The sequence below is a fragment of the Notothenia coriiceps genome, unplaced genomic scaffold, assembly GCF_000735185.1.
Source record: "Notothenia coriiceps isolate Sejong01 unplaced genomic scaffold, NC01 NC01_scaffold00034933, whole genome shotgun sequence".
In the NCBI taxonomy this organism is placed as follows: domain Eukaryota; kingdom Metazoa; phylum Chordata; class Actinopteri; order Perciformes; family Nototheniidae; genus Notothenia; species Notothenia coriiceps.
The window spans coordinates 193644-212124 of record NW_011367634.1 but is presented as its reverse complement, the minus strand read 5'-3'; the positions used below and the strand labels follow the sequence as shown (position 1 = coordinate 212124).

The 18481-nt window shown below is 40.0% G+C and overlaps 1 protein-coding gene across 1 annotated transcript; it reads left to right on the top strand.

Moving 5' to 3' along the window:
• The first annotated feature begins 35 nt into the window (after nucleotides 1-35).
• LOC104962509 (collagen alpha-1(XXVII) chain B-like) lies at nucleotides 36-12030 on the top strand. Its single transcript, XM_010790942.1, has 17 exons — nucleotides 36-85; nucleotides 1071-1124; nucleotides 1225-1278; nucleotides 1361-1414; nucleotides 1493-1537; nucleotides 2440-2488; nucleotides 2715-2759; nucleotides 2912-2965; nucleotides 3296-3349; nucleotides 3772-3825; nucleotides 4253-4306; nucleotides 6927-6980; nucleotides 7404-7448; nucleotides 10852-10896; nucleotides 11088-11141; nucleotides 11817-11870; nucleotides 11953-12030. The coding sequence occupies exons 2-17, from the start codon at nucleotides 1096-1098 to the stop codon at nucleotides 12028-12030; spliced, it is 822 nt and encodes a 273-aa protein (XP_010789244.1). The 5' UTR covers nucleotides 36-85; nucleotides 1071-1095.
• The last annotated feature ends 6451 nt before the right edge of the window (nucleotides 12031-18481 follow it).

The following is an 18481-nucleotide window of genomic DNA, read 5'->3' as shown; positions in this document are numbered from 1 at the left end:
TCTTGTTTACATTGAGCTCCCTTTTCCCCAGGGTATTCGTGGCTTGCCCGGTTTGCCAGGTCCTTGTGGGAAACCTGGTCTGCAGGTATTTTTCCATCCCACATTAAAAATAACCCAAAAGTTGAAAAACTTGTTTCTGAAATCCAAAACCTCCATAAACATCTCATTAATACATTACAACATGACATAGCTGACTCTACATAAAGGTAACACCTTAGTTCCTTAGTTCTAAGTAATTTATTTTCATTCTCAACTGAAAATGAAACCAATTTGGTTGCTTGTATGTTTTCAATCAGTCTTTAATACATGAACATAAAGTACTGTCTATCTAATGGAGCTCAAAGTAGACACAGCTTCTCTAAAATGTTTTTGTGAAGTCTATTTACTTGTTTTCCCTTTGCTGCTTCAGATAGTAATTGTGTTGTGAAAGCATAGTGGTGTGCTCAAAGGGCAAAGTATTCTTAGGATTCCCCCAAGAAGAAATACTGGTGCTATTGAAATATATTTTTTGAGAACTTCAAATGTATACACAGCAAACTTCAGGCACTCATGTATGAGGGGAACTTTAATCTGAGAGATGTATGCAAATCTAGCTGTGGCATAAACAATTATGCAAATAGCAAAGCTCTGGCAAATTCTCAGTGCATATGCTGCCTTAGTGTTGAAAGTAATCCACCAATGTTGGCACTTTGTCCTTAAATGCAAAAATACATTTCGAATGCTCTCTAATCTGATTTCAGGAAATTAGATTTCCATAACATGCATATGCAATAAATGACCTAGAAATTCACAAACAAGATGCATTTTTACAGATGCTGTAAGGCAAATGTCTTGTCATTTTCAAGGTTGGCAAATCATTTTAGTTTTCTGATCTGTGTGATAACAGTAAGATCATTTGTTGAAGGTGAGGCTTATTTGAAACCAGTGTTCTAGCACCTAAAATGTTTTGGCCTTCAAAGCTAATGCACTCGCAGATTCTTTGTTTGTATCTTCATGGTTGATGACACTTATTGTAAGTAGCTTCAGACAAAAGCGCTACCAAATAAAAATGAAATGTAATGGACTTTTAGGGCAAGCCTGGTGAAAAGGGCCCGGATGGTTTACCTGGCCCTCTTGGCCCAGAGGTAGGATATATACTATTACATTTTGATGAATTATATATATGTTATTCCTTGCTGATGCACGGTTGAGTGCCACTGTGTTCATTTCCTGTCATTTTCATAGGGTTTCCCAGGTGACATTGGCCCACCAGGAAAAAACAGCCCTGAAGGATCCAAGGTCAGAATGACATTAGGTCTTTACGTATTAACTGTCAGTGAGTTGAAATGAAGTGAAAGTTCACGCTGTGTTTAATCCCCAGGGAAAACAAGGGACACAAGGTTTGCCAGGTCCAAGAGGAACACCTGGACTTCAGGTGGGATTGACTTATTTTGAAAATGAATAAAAGATCACTTCATTCCCTGACCTTAAGTGACAATTCTTTTTTTTTCAGGGCGATGAGGGAAGAGTTGGGCCCACTGGACCCTCTGGACTCGAGGTGAGTGCTGATTGGATAAGCCCTGCATCTCAAGACCCGTTGGAAGATACAAAAACACATTTTATTGTGTTTTCATTTAGGATCCAAACTCAACAGCACAACACTTACTATGCACACATGCACCACGTGCCTCTGCCTAAATGTCGCTTTGGAACAATAACTCTGACCTGTAATGGTCGGTTAGTCTTTTGGCAGACCGACGTCTCTATTGTTCTGAAGCTGTTTTGAAAGACTTCCTATTGGACACCAGATTGGTCAGCAAATTACTATTCTCTCTTCTAACACCAAACAAACTAAATTACAAACAATAACAAACAGATCCATCTGTCTTCTAAATGTTCTTTCAAAATACAATTGTATAATGTTATTTATTTATTTATTTTTTTCAATATTTTATATTATTAGCGTCTCGACATATTGGATAAAGATTCCGTTCAAGACAAACTTAAATTTTTAGAAGAGACAAATAGGATGGCTTTCCAATGCTCTGCAGTATGACCACCTCGGTCTGAAAAAACTGTTTTTGTTTGGAGTCACCCCAGGCTAAAGAGCTTTCCAATCAAACTATATATTTTTGTAACATTTGATTCCAGTCTGTCTTCCTCCAAAAGTGAAACCCACAAGTGATTACTGCAAACAAAACCAAATGACCCAATGACTTCTATGGGTAATAGGAAGCCTTTGATGCTGCTAACGGCGCTCTGTTTTATGGATCATTAAGTTTCTTAAAAGGGATGTTTTTGTTTCGGCATCAATTGTTGGTTTGTTTAGTGCCGTGGCCTCTGGAGGGACAGAAGACTCACACACTGCACCTTTTTAAAAGAGATATAGAGAGTTTGTTGTTTATCGTGTGGAGCCGCAGCGCACTTCTTTGTGTCATTTTCGCTTTCTGTTCAGGGCAGGCCGGGGAAGCAGGGATTCCCAGGACTGACAGGCCCAGATGGACTCAAGGTCAGACCTAACATTCACACATCCACCGCCGTCACAGTCATCCTTAACAGAACATTCTCTCCACGGTTTTCTTTTGTGATAATGTTTCATCAGAATATGTGTAAATTAGATGTTAATTATTCGTTACCACAGGGGAACGAGTCTCCGAGCACATTTAAACTGATTTGAACTAAAAAAGAAAGGCTTGAATACATTTGTGATATGCTAATTGGCTGCTTTGCTATAGGGCGAGACCGGGATAACTGGCGAGGTTGGAAAGCTTGGCGAGAGGGTAAAGGCTTTTCTCTCCTCTTTCTGCTGATTTCTGTTTGATGCTCACTGTGTGTCTGTTTAGTTGGAGTCCTAAAGCTGTGGACTATTATGAGAACTTCACTAGAGCTCCGAATAACAGAGAGTTCAAATCAAATTTGCTTTTGTCTTTAGGGATTGCCTGGTTTTGTCGGGCCTGTTGGAGAGACTGGCATCACAGGAGAAAAGGTGAACATGCTCGCAATTTGTCACACTTTAGTATCAGAAAGTGTTGTCAATCAACCATCTGTTAGATTTCTCTCTGTTGATGTAGCATGTTACTAGTTCAGAAACTAACGACTAAACATCAAAGTGTTGCTGTTAGCGGCTTCTCAATTGTGCAGATGTGCTCCTTTTTTACATATTGGTCCATTTAATAACATACATTTATGCCTGTTGGTTAGATAAAACCAAAACAAACCTCGAGGCTCTGATAAATTGTGTTTTGACTGAACATTTAAACATTGCATCTATCAATTCTAAATGAATGTTTTTCTAATTGTTTTTTTTTCTTTTCAGGGTGACCGAGGGAAAACAGGAGCTCCCGGGCCTCCAGGTGAAACGGGGCCGATGGTAAGGAGTAAGTCTGGATCCCATCTCGTACCAGGAGGCATTCAATTCTACATATGTGTATATATATATATGCTATATTCTATATAAGCTGTGACATGTTTATACAAACTCAGTATGCAGTATTAATTCAACTGTACGGTATTTATTTTTACATTCTGTTTATTTGATTCTATCTTATATGTACATATTTTTTATTATTATATTTATTTCCTACTTTGTCTTTTTTTAAATTTATTTTAAGTGTTTTGTCTGTTACATTGTTGGAGAAGCCTACAACTAACAACCACGCTGTAGCTTTATAGGACATGTTAATATATGAAAAATAAGGTTATTTAACAAAGCTGTCATACAGGCAGATAGCATAAGGTCATTTATTTGATCAAATCATGTAGATATCATTTGAGTAATGTTGTGTTCCCCAGGGTCACACCGGCATACCTGGAGAGGCGGGGCCATCTGGACTGCAAGGGATCCCAGTAAGTTGACTTAAGTTAATTGTCACAACTATATATTTACTGAATATAAACCATGGACTAAATTGGCCTGCTGGAGGTCTACATACACTGTAGCACTTCTATTGCAGCTTACATCGTTGTCATGTTGTACTGACACACCCTAAAGTTCATATCTAACTCACTGCAACAAAGTAAAACATTGAAGTTCATTAAGAATAAGACTTTTAACTAGTGTTATTAACATATCCATTATTGAATCAATATATAAGTCCAACCTCTATGAAGGCAGTTTTAAAAAAGCAGCCTTCGATAGTAGAGTTTATATTAAAAGACTAAACTTCTGGATACAGGTTCAACTTACTACCTGCAATAATATTAAAAATGACACAGAGGCAACGGTCCCTCGTATTAAGAGTCAAATGTTAACAATATTTTGTTACACTTTAAGGGGCCTTCTGGTTCACCAGGATCCATCGGCATCAGAGGACCCAAAGGCAGAAGAGTAAGTAACTGAAATCTGTGATTATATGAGCTGACGTGAAACTACTGTGTGTCACAAATGAATATAAAAAACATTACAATCCACGCCCAATCTAGCAGCTTCAGTTCAACACTCCCGACAACATTTAAATATGTGAAATGCTTTTGGATGGATCTACATTTTGACATTCATGGTTCCTCTTTTGTGTCTGTTGCTAAAAAAATCTAATTTGAGCTTACAGGCTTAACTAAGTCCTTGAACATGGTAAACGTTATGCCTGCTAAACTTAATCATGATAGCAATATCATTGTGAGCATGTTGCCTGGCTGTACACTGTTTTCCGTTTCTTTTTTATATTTTATACCAAAAAAAATGTTGCTCTATCAGAAATCTTTTTTTTTTCATTCTCATCAGCAGCAACAATACTTTATTTCACCTAATACTGAACTAGAGATAAGATTTATTTAGGCTTTAGGAAACAAAGTTATATGATTGTGTCTATACTTATATTAACATATAAGTTACTTACATGCATTTTAAAATGCTTCCTACAAATCACCCTGGTGTTTCTGTACATGTGAATGAGTGCTGCGTCTGCCATGAGCTCAGGATGACTCCAGTGATTGCTGGCTTTTCCATAATTGGGTTTCTACTTTGGAAAAATAGCCCATGGTTGTACAGCAGGATCATTGGACTGAATGAATAATTGATCTAACATGAATAAGTGGTATAATTAAGGCATTTCGTTCTTATTGGTTTTTACACGGCTCCCTTGATATCACAAGCAGTCACAAATGTAATATTTAATGACTTTAATTGCTGAAAAGGACATCAATGCTTTGGAAAATGAAATTAAAATCTGCTTGATAAACTCCAGTCTCCTTATTACACTGTCTGAACTCATTCCCAGTCACATGAATGGGGAAAAACCAGTAACAACCTTTTCCTGCAGCCACATTTTTGTAATTTAAAAAAAGGATTAGGCTATACTTTGTGAGACACATTTTTAAGTACGGACAGCTTTTTGGAGGATGTATCCAATCATGTTACTTCTTCTTTCTCTAATATCTTCTTATAGTTATATATTTTCAGCTTGACAAGGTTAAGTCATACGTCCGTCATACTTCAGCATCATGTTACCCTGTCAATTCAATTTTAAAATCTCATGTTGTCATTCAAACTGAATCTTTTGAATTTAAGCTCATTTTCAATGTTCTCATGCAAAAAAAAGTCCTTAAATTGCTGCAGTAAAGGGTAACGTTGTGAATTTCCGGCTAATGTGCCTGTTGAGTGTTCTGAAAAACTGGAGTCCGAGGGAGGGAAGTTGAAGTTATCAATCTCAATTTAATTTTGAATTTGATTGAATGCATCAGTGAAGATGCAATTTAACATAATTCCACTACAAAGTACAAAACTACTAAAAATGTGTTCAGCTCTGGTTTGCTTTTAAACAGCATTTAACTCTTTCATATCGGAAATGATTAGATTTGTGTTGTTTGCGTTGCAGATTTGACATCCTTTTTATCGAGAAAAAGGTTCCATATTTTAATATTTGATCCGGCTAGTGACTCTGTTACAGCCTTATCATGGGATATATCTAAAAGGAGGCTCTGGAGTAAGACTGTAAATACATTTGAAAACTAATCTGAGAAAAAAAAGCAGATTGTCAATCCAGCAGACAGGCTTTTTATTTGTCCTTTTCAGTCTCTCATATAAAGATGTGAGATATTTGATTGAAGATGATGCTAAAAATGAGAGAAAATCATAGAAAGCATGAACAAGTTATTTCTCAGTGGGTATGTAATGGATGATATCTATATAACAACAAAAGCCAGTGAAAACAGGCAGAAGAGGTCCGCTTTATGTATCAAATTATTCGATTTACTTTTTGGATGATCAAAAAGCGTATTCAATTTAATTCATATTTTTCACATCATGTTTATAACTGTCATTGGATGTACGCAGCGACTATCAGAAAAACTAATGTTTCCCTCTTAACCAAACTCTTACTAATTTGTAGGCTAATACAAAGCAGCAATGGTCATTTCAAGGCCTTGTTTTTGGAAGGAGCGGTATTCTTCTCTGACTAAATCTCTTTTATATACGATGCCTACATAATAAAGCTTTATTTATATAGCAAAGTGCTTCACAGAATGACACATCACAAGTTAAAAACAAACAACAAGAAATTCCCCTCAGATTATTTACAACATGACATCGGAACCAGCAAAATACCCTTTAATGTTTTCTGACAGGGAATAGTTTGGTTCAATTTCAGAGGCTAGGATGAATCAGCTGCAGGACCTTTTCCAAAGGCCTCTTTACAATCACCCTACTGTGCCACAGTGTGTCATTGTGGAAAGCTGGGGGCAAAGTGTACACTGTGGATTGGACTAATTTCCAGATGCCAAGCTTTTGCAAAACAGCCACAATCTTTGATGGTGTCACTCACTCCGATGTGGGCTAACCCACAGTACACAATGAAACTGAGAGAACTGCCTCCCAGGATCCACTAAATAGACAAAGATGGGGATGAAGTTCCCTGATTCATTCACCCAATATGTTAAACAATGTGTGCAGCTGTTAAAGGCCACATTGTCCCAAGCTTTTCATCAGTGACAACTTTCATTTCTCTCTACAGGGTCTGCGGGGTCCTGATGGCCCAGTGGGGGAGAATGGGTCTGCTGGAGTGAAGGTGAGCACATGATCAGATGAAAACATTTTCAGAGATTCAGATTTAGTTGCAGTTTGTGGCTCACTGATATAGTTCAACTTTTAATGCCAAACTGCTTGAGAGAAATGTTTAGCCTTGTACTTCCTAATTGCTCACATCAAATATATCCCGCAGAAAGCTAGGATAAACAAACTGGCTCAAGTTTCTGAAAAGTAGGAACAATGAAGCAGCTTTGTTGAGCAGGCCTTTGTTATTTACTATTTTTAACTTCTAAAGAATCTTTAGAGGACACTCTTTGTTAGCTGCAAAATTAGCAACATAAGCTTAAATCAAAGAGCACTGAAATATTGATGGTGCTGGTTGGTGCTCGGCAGTCGGGAACATTTTGACTCTGGGGAATTTCAGAGAGCTCAGTAAACCGAGTGTAATGTTTTCTCTCTGCAGGGCATCGATGGTCCACCAGGAAGATTGGGCCTCTCTGGGGTGGTGGTAAGAACAATTTGACTTATTTAATTTCCCCTCTGAACTGAAATGACAGTGTTAGCATTACAACACCTTTTTAATGCTGGCTACATGTGGCCTTTTGAAGTCCACAGGGAATTAGTATCTGGGATAAATGATGCTGATGCTCATATACTCGGGAAGAGTACAACTACATCTCATTAAAGCATGCAAAGAGTTAAGCTTGATGTTACATTTATAACATGATCATCTTACTGTTATTTATTGTTGCCAAACTATTTTGTGCATCATCGACTCAGTAGTGGGCTTCTAGAGATAATCAGTGCACAATTAGTCAAGAAAGTATGTTAATTATAATTTCATAATTTTCATCGGTGTGACAATTATTAGAATCATTTGCTGAAGTTAAAGTAGCAACACCACAATATGAACAAGGTCTATGAAGTAAAAAGTACAAATATTATCGGCAAAATATCCTGAAAGTAACACAAATAAAAGTACTAAAAAAAAACAAAAAAAGTATTTATTACATTTAAAGGTGGGGCATGTAAGTTTGAGAAACCGGCTCGAGATACACTTTTTGTTATATTCCACGGAATGCTCTTAACATCCCGATAGCAATGAATATCTTAAATGCTTTGACAATAAATCCATACAAAAATGTCATCTGTGGAAGCCGTAGTACTGTAAAAAGCACGACCAATCATTTGAGCCGGCTAAAATAACTGGATGGCCTACCTGCCTGTCAGCCTTGCAACCTGTGCACAAACTTATCTGGTGCCCTCATTGTTCATGTGCGCTTTCGTGTGTGTTGGAGGAGGGGCTTTGTAAGGAAGTGGCAGATTTTTTCCAGTTGTGTATTTTCAAATTCTAGCGCACTCGAGCTGGTTTCTCCAAAATTACTTACCCCACCTTAAATGTTTATTAGGGTCTGAGACCTAGGTCAGCGAAGACCCTATTGAAATCGGTCGCACAGCGACCGATAAACTGCGAATAACACCCAAAAACAGGGAAAACGACCGGCAAAAGCGCAGAAAAGGTTCGGAAATCATGACGGCTGAGAGGCCGCGCGAGCCCAGTCACGTGACTGCAACTCGCATAATTGATATCGTTACGATCAATTTAGTCGCTCGCTTCGCGAGCGATAACCAAGCAAAACCCACAAAAAACAGGGAAAACGAGGGGCAAAAGTCCATTAAAAGTGGCCTAAATCATGGCAGTAGGTAGCCCATACGATCTCAGATTTCACGTAGAGCTGTTGAGGCATGGACCGGTGATATAAAAGTGAAGATTGGGGGACGGTGGGACCGTGTCCATTGGAGTTACAGCGACACCGTGTTTTATGGCGAAGGATGGATGGTAGCCATGGTAACGCCAAATTAAGTAACATCAGATTTGACCTAGATCTGTTCAGGGCCGCAGTGCTAACTCAATAGCACATTATTGAGATCGGACCGATTATTTGTTATTATTATTATTTGAACATTTTGCGCGCACTTTTGACACCTTTTTTTTTTACACACATATGTGAAAACTCACCAAATTGTGCAAGCGCGTCAGAAGTGTGGCAACTTGAAATATGTAATTGGTTCCGGAACTTTGCGTCAAAAATTGCGTAGGCCACGCCCACTTTAACCCACTTTAACTTTCACGTAAACAAACGAAACTCGCTACGCATATCTAGGGTGCGGAGACGAACCAAAAGCCTCTTGGAGGGGTATAAAATAACGTACAGGAAGTCGGCCATTTTGAATTTGGCGTCCTCCGCACGAAATCTATCTTCTTCTAGGGACTTTATCAGTACGACTCGAAATTCGTCGGGTAGCGTCGGGAGACATGGGCAATTAAAAGTTATCACGGAAAGTGTTTTCTTTCTCACGGCGTAGCCGTGATTTGGCGCCAAGGTTCGCGTTCGCTCGATGCTAGGCGGTCCCTCGCCATGGAACACGATGATGTCATAACGCCAACTGACATGCTCCGGACGCCACCAAACTTCACATGATGGTTAACACTGCGGCCCTGAATAGCTCTCGGTCAAATCTGATGTTACTTAATTTGGCGTTACCATGGCAACGGATCGCTGTAACTCCAATGGACACGGTCCCACCGTCCCCCAATCTTCACTTTTATATCACCGGTCCATGCCTCAACAGTTCTACGTGAAATCTGAGATCTCACAGTATGCCGTTTCCATGACAACGCATCCTTCGCCAAAAAATACGATGTTGTTGTAATTCAATGGAAAATCATCCAAACAGCACCAGACTTCAGACTATCATTAATGGTCCGGCCCTCAACAGCTCTCTGTCAATTATGGGATGTCATCATATGCCGTTGCCATCGCAATGCATCCCTCGCCAAAAAACCTGGTGTTGTCGTAATTCAATGGAAAATCGTCCAAACAGCCCCAGACTTCCGATGATGGCTAATGGTCCGGCCCTCCACAGCTCTATGCCAATTATGGGATGTCATCATATGCCGTTGCCATGGCGACAGATCCATCGCTATGAAATATGGTGTTGTCCTAATTCAATGGAAAATCGTCCAAACGGCACCAGACTTCATATGATGGCTAATGGTCCGGCCCTCAACACCTCAATATGACAATAGTGAGTTTTCCCCAAAAGCTGTTGCCATGGCAACGCACCCCTCGCCGTTAAGTACGATATTGCTATAAGTCCTGTGTAAATGGTCAAAAACTGTTCAAACATTACATGTGTGCTAACCGTCAAGCCCTCGAGACATATATGTGTCAGTTTTCAGATTTCGTCAAATTGAGTTGCTATGGTAACAAAATGTTTGTGTTACTGCTGTAACTCAAAGACATTGTCCGACCGGCCTGAAACTTCCCACGTTTGCCAACGGCCGAGTCCTCGAGACACCTAGACACACACGTCGACGTGCAGACAACATCCTGCGGAGCGTCGAAGACCCGCTCAACGCTGCTTGCAGCTTTAATAATACTTATTATTATAATTCCTAATCATTGATTAAACCATATTATAATGTTTTTGCTGATTGACGTGCTTATTAAATCTACTTTTACATAATGTTGGGTTGCTAGAACAATGCGTTCCCATTATAGCTGACAGACATATCATACTACAGCATCTTCCTCTTAAATGTATTTGGGTAGAAAAATACAAAGTGGCACACAAAGGAAACACTTAAGTATAAATATTTTCAAACTGTTCCTAATAGAGCACTTAAAATGTATGTTCACTACTGATCTTGTACCTTATCATTCATTAAGTAAGATGGTTAACCTTTCATCACTTGGCTAGTATTTTAAACCTTAAGGTTGACAATAGAAAGGTAACTGAGCCCTATTGTTATTCCTCTTTACCTCTTCATTAGTTTGACATGTTTTAACTCACTGTTCTCCTCCTAGAGTCCAACTAATCTTTCCATTTGTGTTGTTTTGCTGCAGGGAAAGCTTGGCGAGCCAGGTGAAGCCGGGCCTAAGGGATTTCCAGTAAGTGATTGGGGCTAACAGAGGTCTTTTTTAGGTCAGTCTTGATTTTTGGGGCAGGACTCTTTTTGGGGGAACAGTGGTGGATGAGCGAGGCCGGAGTGGCAGTCTGTTTATCTAGTGGGTTTTGCTGCATTTCAACAAGTTACGAATACCAATAGTGTTTGTGTTATAAACACCTGTGTTATTTTCAGGGTGTTCAAGGACCCTCGGGTCCTCCGGGGGCCAAAGGAATTGCAGGAGAGCCAGTGAGTTTACTATTTGTTTGCATTCATTTGGCTTCCATATTTGAGAATCAACCCCATTCTTAAAGACCTACTGTCTTGCTATGTTTTTTTTGTGTGTTTTCAAATTCATCTGGTGTAAAAATTATATTACATTTTAAGTAAAAAGTTTCAGAATGTGTGGAGAGGATACCGGCGGTATCTCAACATTATCTATAATAGCCTATGGCTTTCCATCACCTGCTGTGAACTCCTCTTCCTGCACTTTGCATAAAAACTCTGAATTTCCACAATTATACACCTTTTATTAAGTGACTCCTTGAAACCCTGTATCCTGGTCAAAAAGCCCAGAACAAGCTATTCCTCTTCCTCCCATTCGGCCCCAGTCTCAGACACAAAAAGAGAAAGTAGTGAGTCTGAAACACTTTGATTTACACCACCCTCTTCCTGGAGGAGCAGCTTTATTGTAGCCTGAGTGTGTCTCTATAACAGCAGGCCTGTTCCCATCACTTACAGAAGCTTTGGCTCAGTGTTTTCAAGGCCCTCCAGATTAACTTATCTCCACAAGTCCACACTTTCTGCCCGGTTCTTATTTCGTTTCACACTTTTCCTCCTTTACTGTCTCTTTGCAGAGGCATTTATCAGAGATAAGAAAGCAGTCTTAACCTTTTCATTGGTGCCTGTGTTTTGTCACCGCAGGGACCGGCTGGGCCACCAGGAACGATCGGGCCACTTGGGGAGATGGGGCTGAGGGTGAGTTTAATCACACAGCTGGTGTGGTGGCTCCCATTGACTGTTAAGATAACACTGAAAAACTAATGGCTGTTTTGACCAGGGGCCGCCGGGGAAGGCTGGAGAGAGAGGGCTGTCTGGTGAACCCGGAGAGAAGGTGACGATGACAATGTGCCTCTGACATTTGCGTTATTGGTATTTTGGGTTGGTTGATGTACATGGTTATTGCTTCCCACTGCATTGAATTATAAACACAAAACATTTTCTTGTACAGAAATGATCATTAGGATTACTGGCTACAGGTTCATATATACATTTCATAGTCAAATGTGTAAAAGTTCATTAAACAAGGTACTGCATGTAACAAAGAGTTTAAATGATATTATATTATAAACTGCTTTGAGTTGGCTGTGGTGTGCCTACTGTATATGCCTGCACTCTCTAAGAAATCACCGACTTCAGTTTTCCCATTCGCTGAAAAATTGGCAATTTTAAACAGCATATTCTTACATTTCTTTGTGGATATCAAATAAATACATTTTTAGTCCTTGAATATTATTGAGTCTGTACCTTAAAGCAAACGTCATTGAATTGATTTATTTAAAACAAGGGATAGTCTACATTAATCAACATATTAAAAACATGTAAAAGTACTCGAATTAGCCAAAAGGCTAGTTTTCATCGATAGTCCCTTTGCCAGATGGTGATAGACATCCTAAAAGCAATAATAAAAATACCACAACATTGTTATACCATTGTACATATTTACAATAGATGACATCACTGAATACAGATAAGAGCAAGTCATGATAATAAATAAATAAAACATTTACAATACACACTCATACACACACCTACACCCACAGATCAGTGCTGACACTGTTGGTTTTCAATGAGCCACTTTTTAATACTGTGCTTGAATGTGTAGTAGGATGAGGATTCTCTTATTGGCTGTGGTATTGAATTCCATTGATGGGATGCGTGGAATGAAAAGACAGCCTGGCTGAATGCGCTTTTCCTAAATGGGATGGTGCAGTCTCCCCTAGCCGCACCTCTAGTAGCCCTGGTTGAGGTGGACTTTAGGCTGATGAAGCCAGCCAGAGGAGGAGGAGCCAACCGGTGGTAGAATAGAAGTACTTTGAGTTGTTACTTGCATATAAGTAGCAATACTCATTGTACAAATATTATGTGAAAGTGACAAGTGAAAGTCCTGCATACAAAATGTTACTTAAGAAAAAGAACAAAAGCCTTGGCATCAAAATATAACTAAAGTACTAAAAGTGAAAGTACTTGTTAAGCACAATGGCCCTTTTCAGAATCATATATTTTAAATAACTGAATTTAGATTTTGTATTAACCAATGAGCATCACAGCTTGTAAACGGAAGCTCATTTTAATTACTTTACTGCTGCTAGATATCTTGACCTATACATAGGTTTCAGTTTTTATTTATTAGACGATATATTTGTTTTAGAAAATAATCTGATGCTGAAAAGCAATTTATTGAAGGTGTCAGAAAAATGTAGTTGAGTAAAAAGTTCAATATTTGCTTCCAAAATGTACTAGAGTAAAAGTATAAAGTATAATTATGCTCAATGAAGTACTACCAACAGATAGTAAACTTGAGTAAATTCTTTACTCATGTACTTCCTTACATTAAACCCCGTTGAGGAGTACAGTTTGAGATTAGCATTGGGATCTTCTGCATCATTGGTATTTACTTTTCCTTAACATCCAAAAAAGGAAACATTTTTCTTATTTATTTTTAATGTTAACGACTAGTTTGAGTGAGTCATACTTAAAGGATGCTTGCACAGCAGTGGAGTGTGTGTGTGTGTGTGTGTGTGTGTGTGTGTGTGTGTGTGTGTGTGTGTGTGTGTGTGNAGAGTGTGGGTGAGGAGCTACACGGATTGGTCCATTTCGGTATGGTCACGTCACTGTACCCACGAAGAAAATGATAAATCTCCAACAAGGCGTTCTGGGGCAGCCCCCAGAACGCCTTGTTGGAGATTTATCATTTTCTTCGTGGGTACAGTGACGTGACCATACCGAAATGGACCAATCCGTGTAGCTCCTCACCCACACTCTGTCAGCGGCGAAACTGTGACGCGCTGGGGGGGGCTAGTGGAGCCTCGCAGCGGCAAAACTGTGGCGCGCTTACACTGTAGGTGCGCAACGGGTGCTAGTGGAGCCTCGCAGATGGGGGTGCCGCAGCCCCCTCAGCACTCCCGCGTCCATTCGCGATGTTTCGCTGTCTCGCAGACCCCACGCCGCAAGCAGAAAATGAACCCAGCTCACAATGTCCGCTCCTCACAGCAGCGAGCCGCGCAACGTCCCGCCAACACGGCACCCAGACCCCACGCAGCATTCTCATCTGTTTCTCATTACTGGTGTCATTTTCTGGTTGCTAACGCCATTGTAACACATAATCACTGATGTTCCGCTGTAACGTGGTGGACTCATCAGGACACAGTGGGCTCATAGGGAGTGTGGGGGGCAGGAGCTCCAACAAGCCGTTTAGGACAGAGTGAATACACATACTATACAGAGATGCTGTATGATGTGAGTTTGGAAAACTGCACAATATAAATCTATTCTAGTATACCTCAACAATGGAATTATGATCAGTAGAAATGGCCATGACATGGGACCTTTAAAAAGAAAGTGAATATTTCCCAAAATATTAATACAAATGTACTAGTCCTTAGAACATGGTCTTGTCTTCAGTCTAAAAAGTGCATTTTCTTTGAATCATTCAACACATATTTTTCAATAATGGATCCTGACATGTTTGTTTTCATTGGAAACTTTGGACCCTTGATTTGAATTTAATACCACGTTTGAAAATCATTTGGCTGTACAACATGAGTTCATAATGAAGGACCCCCCGGCGGGTCGGGCCGGGTTCAGAGGATGAGGCAGAGTGAGGCTGACATGCCTGAAGCTGTTAATGGAAATCAACCTGGCAGACTGACATCCCATGTTGATCAAAAGAATAATGTTGATCTGGTGAATCATCTCATATTAAAAGAGTACATTAACAAGGTGCCATTGGAACATTTCAGAAATGGTATCCCATCTGTCCCACAGTTACATACAAATAATCTGAGATTGAGGCCTCTGATGTCATGATGATGTGAGAACTGATGCTGTGACCATCAGCAGGAAGCTAGACTGCACAGAAGTATGCAGCAGAGAGATGAAAACACCCATGAGTTAATCTATGACAAATAGCCAAAGCTTGTTCCTGGGTCCAATAAAAAAAATCTGACTGGAAAAAGACATATACGGTACACAATTTGAAAGGCACCTATTTTTTAGGATCACACATCTCTGTTGCATCTCCTGCAGTGTTTGGAGATAGAGTAAAGCCAGATGCTGGTCCACGGGCCACAGTAACTCTATGAGTTGACGCTTTTATTTTCCATTTCTGTCAAAGTCCTTATTAATGATTATTTGTCTATTTATCTACTGACAGACAGCACTGTGCTTTGAGTTGGAAATATCTGACAGGGGTTTGGGGAGTAGACAAATCTCCTGCTGCAGCCATAACAAAGAAAAAAGACAAAAGAATGTGCCTGAGCCTTCCAGCAAGTCCAATACAACAGAGTACAGTAAAGTAAGAGGAAGTAAGTGTGTGCGTGCATGCATCTTCAAGTGTTTCATATGGACTCAAACTAATTGGACAGCTTTCCCAGTTCTCTAAGTCCATTGTGTTTCACACAGATGGCAAAGGAATACATTCTCCATTAGTTCTCCCTCTTTATGAACTACAAACATCTTCAATTAGTGTAACTAACACCAGATCAACCACGCAGCCAACAGGCAAAGTGCAGCAGCGACAGCATCTCCCTCGCTTACAGAATAAGTAACAGACTTCATGACAGGCGGAAAAAATGTTCTTTCCATATATTATTTGTTTCATTACCCAAAAACTTGGTCCCACCTGGCAAGCCTTACAGTGCTTCCTTGGATAAATCACACTCAGCAAATAAAGGTACCCTGAAAGAATGTTATGTTACAAAGCTGAAGAGCAGGAAGGTGCTATTCCAGCGTGCCATGATAGAGTTGGCTGTGTAAAAGGCACACTGGTCCAGGGCTGGTAATACTCAGTGTTTTAGTCGCATAGTTTTAGTATGACACGCAAACACGAGTCTCTTCTTATTTTACAGTGCAGACCTCTGACTGACTCCCAGGCAACCTCCCCATTACATCTCTACACATTTCCCACAGTGAGAAAGGCTTTCTCTGGCAGCGGGCCAAAGACTGAGCACAACACTCAGAGAAAAGGGTCCATAAAGCAGCGGCAGGTCGTGGTTTTACTGGCTGAATCAAGAGAACAAACCTTCAGCTAAGTCTGTGCCACATGGAATTTTGCTGTAATTTGAATACAAAAGTGCACTGTAAGGAGTTTTGGCTCCCAGTGCCGAGTACGATCAAAAAAAATCGAAGGGAGTTATGAACAGCTGCAAGCAATGAGGTGTCTGGTGGCTTTTCAGATTGTCTTGCTTTTATGAGCTGGATACAAGCTACATAATCAAACTTTGCATGGCTTTCAGCAGAGTGTGTTTTAAGGTTAACAAAGACCTGATCAAAGGGGAGCACAATACCACCTGAACTGATCATCAGAAAAGGGAAAAAAGGATCTGTTACAACCGCGTCAACTCAGCCAGGATGCCTGTCCACACCCAGCAAAGATCCTCAATTACCATAAATCAGCAGGAGAGCTATCAGCTTTTTCCCATGACTCCAAGTTGCATGACTCACAAGGCAAGAAGAGGTCTTCCTCCTTCGGCAGGCCTCCCCCTTACTACACTGAACGGAGGATCCTTGAGTGCAACAGATGTTTTTTCAGTTAGCGATGTCCAATTTCATAATAGATTGTTGGAGCTCCTGCCAAGGCATTATTACAGTATTGTGTCCCAAATGACGACAGAAGTTTGTGAACTTGTCTAAGAGGGAAAGTTGCTTACAAATTATTCTCATACTGTGTGACAGTTTTTTTCTAATTAGCATTCCTCTAGCATTAGAAACCTGACCTTACGTTGACCCTTTATTGTTCCGAGAACACATTTCTCCAGAGTATACTTCTGACAGCAAACATTAAACGTTGTAGTGTGATGGTAAACTGCTGAGTCTCATTTAAAAAAGCCCTGTCTGAGGTTCTCTTTCCACAAGCTTTTGTTTTTCCAAACAGATGTTGCAGGTAACTCAGAAGAGTTTCCCTTGCCTTTGTAAATATTCTGTTCTTGGTTCTCATTATTCACAATATGAAAACATTATGTAACCTGCAAAGATATTTACATTTATATAAAGACTACAATAATTCAATTCCTCTTCTAAATCTTGGGGATTCCCGAGCACTAAGTTAGCAGGGTGGGTCTCCCATCTTGAAAAGCTGATAATTAAATCATACATTTAGGTTTCAGTGAAGAGTTTATGTGTCACACAATGATGTAAGTGCTGTTTATGCCTTTCCCCCCTGCTAACAAGATGAATCTGGGGTAATCTGGGGATTTATGAACGTTTTGGCCATGAAATCAACTGCACGGTGTTGGGTGGTGATTGATAGCAGAGATGGCAGAGTTGTGGAATACTTTTTGAGGCCTGCTAAATGGGTATTACTCATACAGGCAGCTAGCAAACCGTACACTAGAGTTGTGGTGTAGATTATAGGAGTGAAACTACAAACATGGTGGGAAACATCCCTTCCAGTCCATTGGCTCTGTTTGGAACACCATTTATTGATACTCGGACTCGACCAAACAATATCAACGCTTCTCAGTAGCACAGTATAGATCTGATAACCATGGTTAAAGGCAAAGTAGTAGGAGGCAAACTTTTCCTATTGAAGATGTGGCAAATATTGTTTGAGGAGATTATTATGAAACAGTTCCTTAAAACAGCATTGGTCTTGTCAAGTTGTATTTGTGGTTAACCAGGCAACGCTACTGATAAGTGTTCTTAATGTTCTATAGCTATTAAGTTTGTCTTTGCTATGTACCCTTATAATAACTTTAAAAATCTCCATGAGCTGTTTAATAGTTTGCATCTTCATAGGATCCTCAATGTCAGAAGACGGGCTACGGCATGGTATATGGTATTTTCATGGGATTTGCTGACTATAAATAAAACTTGAGGTGCAATTACTGTGGTGTGGGGGGGGGGAACAGGGTTTGGGAAAAGGCCAAGGATAAAATGCACAAGGATAAAATGCACAAGGCCACAGAGAAAAGGCTCTGCTGGTAACCATCACTCTCTGTCAGGATAACACAGCTCAGGCAAAGCAGTCAAATAACGGGGACAAACAATCTCGAGCAGGACCAGATTACAATCACAACTTGTCCTACGTTTAAAATAACTGTTCTCCAGATAGGGGATTACATAACATGTGTTTAGCGGAAGAGCGTAAAACCTTAGAGGTGGGGTAGGTAAGTTTGAGAAACCGGCTCGAGATACACTTTTTGTTATATTCCATGGAATGCTCTTAACATCCCAATAGCAATGAATATCTTAAGTGCTTTGACAAAAAATCCATTAAAAAAATGTCATCTGTGGAAAGGGCCCCCCCCCCCCGTAGTACCTTTTAAAAAGCGCACAACCATCATCTGAGCACGGCCCGGCTGACTAAA

Bases quoted from the DNA above. Each gene is read 5' to 3' on its own strand.
- LOC104962509 (XM_010790942.1), top strand. From the start codon at position 1,096: ATGGTTTACCTGGCCCTCTTGGCCCAGAG. The intron at 1,415-1,492 runs GTGGGATTGACT...TTTTTTTTTCAG, and splicing joins GAGGAACACCTGGACTTCAG to GGCGATGAGGGAAGAGTTGG. The intron at 11,871-11,952 runs GTGAGTTTAATC...TGTTTTGACCAG, and splicing joins TTGGGGAGATGGGGCTGAGG to GGGCCGCCGGGGAAGGCTGG.